Source organism: Bombus impatiens, unplaced genomic scaffold (genome assembly GCF_000188095.3).
Source record: "Bombus impatiens unplaced genomic scaffold, BIMP_2.2 scf_0017, whole genome shotgun sequence".
NCBI classification, from domain to species: Eukaryota; Metazoa; Arthropoda; class Insecta; order Hymenoptera; family Apidae; genus Bombus; species Bombus impatiens.
This window is the reverse complement of record NT_176436.1, coordinates 493,310-501,595: the sequence shown is the minus strand read 5'-3', so window position 1 is coordinate 501,595 and position 8,286 is coordinate 493,310. Positions and strand designations below refer to the sequence as shown.

General features: G+C 34.9%; 1 protein-coding gene across 1 annotated transcript; it reads left to right on the top strand.

Moving 5' to 3' along the window:
* The first annotated feature begins 468 nt into the window (after nt 1-468).
* On the top strand, nt 469-6,830 carry LOC100749429 (RNA polymerase-associated protein CTR9 homolog). Its single transcript, XM_012394814.3, has 15 exons — nt 469-494; nt 557-610; nt 1,071-1,169; nt 1,272-1,511; nt 1,576-2,148; nt 2,223-2,342; nt 2,432-2,742; nt 2,815-3,340; nt 3,418-3,612; nt 3,688-3,804; nt 3,891-4,201; nt 4,274-4,611; nt 4,698-4,875; nt 5,361-6,050; nt 6,144-6,830. Exons 2-15 carry the CDS (start codon nt 569-571, stop codon nt 6,238-6,240), a joined length of 3,837 nt encoding a protein of 1,278 aa, XP_012250237.1. The 5' UTR covers nt 469-494; nt 557-568; the 3' UTR covers nt 6,241-6,830.
* The last annotated feature ends 1,456 nt before the right edge of the window (nt 6,831-8,286 follow it).

The following is an 8,286-nucleotide window of genomic DNA, read 5'->3' as shown; positions in this document are numbered from 1 at the left end:
AATTACTAAATAAACAAAACATTCTTTCTTCCCCCTTTTCTTTCCCACTTTTCTTTCCCCCTTTACTTCCACTCTTTTCTTCCCCCTCCTGTATTCTTCATACTTATTATCTAATATTAATGTTAATCTTTGTTGTTGTGTATATATTTTTTAAATAAATTAATAAATTAAATCAATAAATTAAAGTAATAAATAAACAAAAAATTCTTTCTTCCCCCTTTTCTTTCCCCCTTTACTTCCGCCCTTTCCTTCCCCCTCCTGTATTCTTCATACTTATTATCTAATATTAATGTTAATCTTTGTTGTTGTGTATATTTTTTTTAAATAAATTAGTAAATTAAATTAATAAATTAAATTAATAAATAAACAAAAAATTAATATTATATAATCTAATATTAATGTTCTACTTTAAAATGGCGGCGAATCTTTGTCCGGCGCGACATCTATCGACTGTACGTTCATACTCCGACTGTACTCCGCTGCAGTTAGTGGCTGGACACTGAACTTAGAGGTTGGATAGTGAACTTAGTGGTTGGATAGTGAACTTAGTGGTTGGATACTGAACGTAATGGCGGGTTCCATAGAGATTCCACTTCGTGATACAGATGAGGTAAATATTTTTGCTTTAACATTGAATTTTATCATTTGCAAAGTATTGAAAGTAAGCTAAACCATCCCTGTTATACATTATTGACATGTAATTCAAAATTCTTTAAAGACCCGTGATATGTAGACGCGTTTGTGTAGTTAATCTCTGCAAGCGTTGTTTGCGGAATATATACATCGTACAAACAATGGCTCTTAAATATCTTGAAATTTGTCCTCGATATGAAATATAAATTACTATTGTTTCATATTTGTTTTGATCGCATAATTTTGGACTAATTTTTTGATCTTATTTTGTTCATATTGTTTCCAATATGTTTCCCATTTGTGTCATGTACAGTAAAATGTTAAACATTAGACATTTGTTAATTGAAATTGAATCTTTTATCCACTTTTTGTCTACTTAAATCGCTCACCATATCTCTCTGATTAATTTTTTTAATATATTAAATTACATTCTATAGGTAATTGAGCTGTACCTAGATCAATTACCAGAAGGAGACGAGGTTCTTGGTATTTTACGTCAAGAACATGCGCAACTTAATATTTGGGTCAATTTGGCCGTAAGACAACTTATAATTACTTACTTACTTATAATTAAAACTCTGTATAATAGATATAATAGAAAAGCTACAAGACACTAAACATATTGTATTACATTGTAGCTTGAGTATTACAAACAACATAAAATCGAGGATTTCATTAAAATACTGGAATCTTCTCGGATTGATGCTAATATTGATTACCGTGACTATGAAAAAGATCAAATGCGTGCGTTGGATATGTTGGCTGCATATTATGTGCAGGAAGCCAACAGAGAAAAGAATAAAGACAAAAAGAGAGATTTATTTACAAAAGCTACCTTATTATATACAACTGCAGATAAGATTATTATGTATGACCAGGTATATATCATTTCTAGTATTTAATTTCATGCTTGGAAATATTCATGTCTTCTTTGTGTTACAGAATCATTTACTTGGCAGAGCTTATTTCTGCCTCCTGGAAGGGGATAAGATGGATCAGGCTGATGCCCAATTTAATTTTGTACTAAATCAGTCTCCAAATAATATTCCTTCCCTACTAGGAAAGGCATGCATAGCATTTAACAAAAAAGATTATAGAGGTGCGCTTGCCTTTTATAAAAAGGCATTGAGAACAAATCCAAATTGTCCAGCTGCTGTGAGATTGGGAATGGGGCATTGTTTTATGAAATTAAATAACCAGGAAAAAGCACGTTTAGCATTTGAAAGAGCTTTACAGTTAAATGGCCAATGTGTTGGAGCATTAGTTGGACTTTCAGTACTGAAACTGAATCAACAACAGCCTGATAGTATCAGAACTGGTGTTCAAATGTTATCTAAAGCTTATACCATTGATTCGACTAATCCCATGGTGTTGAATCATTTGGCAAATCATTTTTTCTTTAAAAAGGACTATAACAAAGTACAGCACTTAGCCCTCCATGCATTTCACAATACAGAGAACGAGGCTATGCGTGCAGAGAGTTGCTATCAATTAGCCAGAGCATTTCATGTTCAAGTAAGTGTACGATATAAGTAAGTCTACATATATATATACTCAAAATTTTGGAAAATAATTAATAACTATTTCAGGGTGACTATGACCAAGCGTTCCAATATTACTATCAGGCAACACAATTTGCACCTCCAGTTTTTGTATTACCACACTTTGGCTTAGGTCAAATGTATGTTTATCGTGGTGATGCAGAAAATGTAAGCATAACATATTATATATATTATTATATACTATATATGATAGGGTAAAACTAATAAATTTTACATACACTGTTTTTAAATCACAGGCAGCACAATGTTTCGAAAAAGTGTTGAAAGCTCAGCCAGGAAATTATGAAACAATGAAAATTCTTGGATCTCTGTACGCAAACTCAAGTTCTCAATCGAAACGCGATATTGCTAAAAACCATCTTCGTAAAGTAACTGAACAATTTCCGGATGATGTTGAAGCATGGATTGAATTGGCTCAAATATTGGAGCAAAGTGACCTTAATGCAGCCTTAAATGCATATGGTACAGCAACCAGAATTTTAAAAGAGAAAGTCCAGGCAGATATACCACCAGAAATTCTAAATAATGTTGGTGCTCTACATTATAGGTATGTTTCATATTTCCTTATTTTAATTTATTTTATCTGCTATTAAGACTAAAACTTATTCCTTTATCATAGACTTGGAAACTTGGAAGAAGCTAGGAAAAATTTGGAGGAATCTTTAGCGCGTTCTAAAGCTGATGCCTTACACGATTCTGTATACTATAACTCAATTGCAGTTACGACAACATATAATTTGGCTCGCTTGAACGAAGCTTTATGTATATTTGATAAAGCGGAAAAATTATACAAAGCCATTTTAAAGAAACATCCAAACTATGTAGATTGTTATTTACGACTTGGCTGTATGGCTCGAGATAAAGGACAAATTTATGAAGCGTCTGATTGGTTTAAGGATGCTTTAAGCATAAATAACGAGCACCCAGATGCATGGTCTCTTTTGGGTAACTTACATTTGGTTAAAATGCAATGGGGTCCTGGCCAGAAGAAATTCGAAAGAATTTTAAAAAATCCAGCCACAAGTACCGATGCCTATTCTTTGATTGCTTTGGGTAACATTTGGTTGCAAACATTGCATCAAAGTGGAAAAGATAAAGATCGAGAGAAACGACATCAAGACAGAGCATTGGCTATGTATAAACAGGTATGATACTAAAAAATAATAAATCTTATTCGTATATACATATATACATATACATATATACATATTGAAATTCATAGGTTTTGCGAAACGATCCTAAAAATATTTGGGCTGCAAATGGAATAGGAGCTGTACTAGCGCATAAAGGTTGTGTAAATGAAGCTAAAGATATTTTTTCTCAAGTTCGAGAAGCAACAGCAGAATTTTGCGATGTATGGTTGAATATTGCGCACATTTATGTAGAGCAAAAACAATTCGTTAGCGCTATCCAAATGGTAACTTTCCGTTTTGTATGTAATACGATATGATAATGTTTCGGCAACTATTTTATAAAATATATCATTTTACAGTATGAAAACTGCCTTCGAAAGTTCTATAAATATCATCATGTCGAAGTTTTGCAATATCTTGGAAGAGCTTACTTTAAAGCTGGTAAATTAAGAGAAGCAAAATTGACATTATTAAAGGTGAGCCAGAAACATTGTGTTATGCTCTGATATCGTTAATATTGATTAAAGAAGAATAACTAATCAATTTCATTATATCAATTTAGGCAAGAAGAGTAGCTCCACAGGACACTGTTTTGTTATACAATATTGCACTTGTCCTTCAACGTCTAGCGACACAAATTTTGAAGGATGAGAAGTCCACCTTAACGACAGTACTCCAGGCAGTTCACGAATTGGGACTCTCACATAAATACTTCCAATATCTATCAACGCATGGAGATAAAATGGGGCAACTTGCAGAAGCAGAAACAAGGAGGTGTCAAGATCTTTTATCGCAAGCACAATATCATGTTGCCAGAGCTAGACGATTGGACGAAGAAGAAAAAATGCTTAGAAGAAAACAAGAAGAAGAAAGGTAATTATATGAACATAATTGGCATATGGAATACATCAAACACCATAATAATGATCTTGTATTAATGTATAGACAAGCATTTAAAATGCGACAAACGGAAGAACAACGGAAACTTGAAGAAATGCGACGACAAAAAGAAGAGGAAATGTTACAGAAACGTCAAGAGTACGTTGAAAAGACAAAGAACGCTTTGGTATTCGGCGAAATGCCTTCAGAAAAACCTGGAAGGAAAGGAAAAAGAGTACGCACTGATCAATACGTTAGTGACAGTGGTGGTTCTGGAGGAGAGGAAGGTCGGGAGGAAGCACCTAGAGAAAGGAAACGCAGAAAAAAAACAAGTGGTGAACGTAAAGAAAAAAGGGGCAAGGGTAGAGGAAAGCGCAAGAGAGAAATGCGGAGTGGAGAAAGTGGTAAGATAATATTTCATGATCTTCGATTATACGTGTCATTAATCTGCGTTTTTCAAAAAATATATATTTTATTTCGCAATATTCAGGTTCAGAAAGTGATCGACTCAAGCGTGGAAAACGTCGAAGAAAAGGGATTATTAAGAAAGACAGAGCATTTCGGAAAAGTACAGCTGAGACTGCAAAAGGAAAGATGCCTTTATCAAAGGAAACTATATCGACGAGCGAATCTGATAGCGATTCAGGAGGTCTTAAAATTGCAAGCGGGTAAGGATCATTCATTTTATGAGAATGAGGTGGTTTATTATACGTGTTGGTTGGTTTATTATGTGAGTGATAAAATTGTAATAGTTAGTGTATATTAAAATCACCTTAAGTACAAGTACAGAGATAGTGTATGCCGGTCGTTATCGTCGCTCACTCAATGCTACTGTTCAACTCGACGCTCGTTATTCGACTCTGTATGACTCGCTATAATAATTCGCTATACTGATTCGCTATACTGGTTCGTTATACTAACCGTCCTAGAGAGCATGTTCGTCTATTTGTATCGATCGGTAATATTACAAAAAGTTTAAATGTAACTCTGGTTAACGATTACAAATAACGACGATAATATTTTGTCCGGAGTTCATTTACCTTTGAACCTAGCCAATCAAAACAACGTTGACTCATGTGCCGCTACAAAAATATAATATACTGAGGTGTGTAATAAATAAATAAATTAATGGCGTCGTTAATTTGTTTTTCAGGGGTGAAAGCGGCAACGAAGGTCGCGGACGCGGAAATAGACGAATTATGTCTGACTCAGGAGGATCCCGTGCATCGAGTTCTAGGTCTCATTCCACATCGAAATCTAAAAGCCGTTCTAGAAGTAGTTCACGATCGCGATCACGATCACAATCAGGATTTCAATCTCGATCCGTATCTCGTTCACAGTCTAGATCTCGTTCAGGTTCTAAGTCGAGAAGTCAATCGCGGTCGAAAAGTCCGTCGAGATCCGTTTCGGCAAAAAGTGGTTCACGCTCGAGATCAAGATCAGGGTCGCGGAAAAGTCAATCGCGATCAAGATCGCGTAGTGGTTCGAGGAAAAGTGGATCGCAGCCAAGATCAAGGTCGGGTTCTGCAGCTAGTGCACGATCAAGATCGGGTTCTGCAGCTAGCGCACGATCGAGATCAGGCTCTGCACGTAGTGCACGTTCGAGATCGGGATCTGCAGCTAGTGCACGATCGAGATCAAGGTCCCCTAGTGGTTCCAGAAAAGCAGCTTCGCGATCAAGGTCAAGATCAAGATCAGAATCAAGGAGTGGTTCACAGTCGGAGGGACGTGTATCAAGAAGCAGAAGCCGATCAAAATCTAAATCTGTGTCAAGATCTAGATCGCGTTCCGGCTCACGGTCGAAGAGTGGCTCTCGAAGTCGCAGCCCTAGTGGATCGGCAAGGTAAATAAAAAAAACATCAAAATGCACTTACCGAAACGAAATACAGCTTCCATGATACCGTAATGGCCACATATTGCGATTATTTTATTCCAGATCTGCTACTCCAGAGTCGAGAAAATCAGTTTCGGGCAGCGACGTTGGTTCCCGCCATTCGAGTACAGATCGAGGAGGTGGCAGCGAAAGCGAATAAACTCAACACGCATATAATAACATCACTAGCGCGCAGAAAATCCAACCTTGGATTATGTACTTTTTGTAAGAGCCAAATTTATATAAATGAAATATATATAACTTTCGCGATATATTTGTTAACACGCGTTTGAAAGAACCGTTCGAATTGAAACAGAATTGTTACGCTAAGATGGAGCGCGGCAACTGGCAATCGTTCGAGCTTACGAGTAACTTCGATTTATCGTTTATCGAAGCACAGTTTCGAGATAACTAAACGATCTCTAGATGGAGCGACTTCAGTGTTTCGGACGTAATATTTCGGACAATTGAATATTTGTTTTATGTTAGCGGGTTATAAAAACACTCCGTAGTTTCAGTCGAAACCGTGTGTTTATGTTCTTCACATTATATTAACGAAGTATTACTTTACGATGCAAGGTAATTTTATGTAAAATTATTACGATTTCGTATTTCATCTAGTTCAATGTATAAACCGTTTTGCTTTCTGATTAGTTATTTGTTGATACTTTTTATGATAAACAAATAGTTTTAATTGTTATTGTACACTCACATTGTCTAACATAAAAGAAGGTATGTTAGGGTTATGTTAAGAACCAACATATTGTTTTATATAAAAAATTATAAATAAAATATAAAAACAAAGTGACGTTTTCATTATGTTTCTCTGAAATGTATTACACGATTAAAGTATTTTATATATGAACGATTAAAGTTTTGTAGAGGTTAATAACATTGGTGCCACTTCATATGTCATTACGTTGTCATTACATATTATGTTCAACAGTTAATCAACTTAACAACGTATTTATAATGCTTTTTAATTCAATTTTTTCTATTAGACGTTCATTTAGATCGTCTGATAGAGCATTATATGTAATATTTTTTATTCTTAAATGTTTTAGAAAAGAATTTTCTTTCTTTACGAAGTCGCACTTTTTTTTATTCTTTTACACTCTTGGCGCCCTTTTCGTGAAGGTCAATTTTTTCCACTGTAATACAATTTTTCCATCGATTCTTTTCAACTATTTTCATCAAGTATGTATATTGCAACGTTATTGCTTTTTTTCAAACTATATTAAGAGTATGTCATTACACGAGGATGCACACAAATGTTTATCACTCCCACACGAGCGTTATCGATTTGTAATCTATAGCTACAGAACAAGCAAAAAATTACGACAAGGTATAAGTAAACCTTCGGGTGAGAGGATAAGAATAACGTTTAAACATAGATATTACCGCAATGGTTTAAAATTGTTTAGGATTAATACCATTCGCATTCAACGGCGAGATCAAGAAATAAACAAACACCGATCGAATCAATCATCGCAGGTTTGATGCGAATATTCGTACGATTAGTCATCGATCGATTCGTATCACTTTAATGATAAAGTACCATTGAATTGCTCTGTTCTACTGTTTAATTCTTCGAACACTGCCGTACAAGAAACGTTCCGAGAAAACTATCATACTTGAAAAATTGGTATGTTATGAAATACCACCTTCAATATAGTTAGAGCGTATCGTACTAGTATATTTAGTATGCTACTACTATATTTAAGCCTTTAAGTATACATAAATCATAAAATACAGGTTGTACACATATATTATATAAATAAGAAAAATCCTGAGCCAGTTTGCGTAAAAAGCAAAAGAGTAAATAGCAAAGGAAACTACGCTGATAGAAGGATAGAGATATCGGTTTTATCCGAGTTACGAAGATTCTGAGTGCTGGAAGCGTTTACTTTTTCGATTCAACTCCTTAGAGTGTGCATATATCTAACTGCTCTTCCTGTTTGATTATCAAATCCTTCTCTATCGTCGCATTTCTCGATCCACATTTTCATATAAAAGCATAGAAAAGAAGTCCACGTGTAATTTTTATTCTTCGTGAAGTTGTTTCTAATACATTGCAATAAACGTAAGTTTTAATTAGCCTTCGTGAATTTTCACACAGCTACTTAGAAGGTATAGCGGATATTCGAGAATTACTTGCCTCCTTGGCGAGTTGCGAACTTCCGAAATTATTTACAATCCCCCGAGT

Excerpts from the sequence above, each read along its gene's own strand:
- LOC100749429 (XM_012394814.3), top strand. The coding sequence starts at position 569 with ATGGCGGGTTCCATAGAGATTCCACTTCGTGATACAGATGAG. Across the intron at positions 2,343-2,431 it reads ATCGTGGTGATGCAGAAAAT|GCAGCACAATGTTTCGAAAA; the intron begins GTAAGCATAACA and ends TTTAAATCACAG. Across the intron at positions 2,743-2,814 it reads GTTGGTGCTCTACATTATAG|ACTTGGAAACTTGGAAGAAG; the intron begins GTATGTTTCATA and ends CCTTTATCATAG.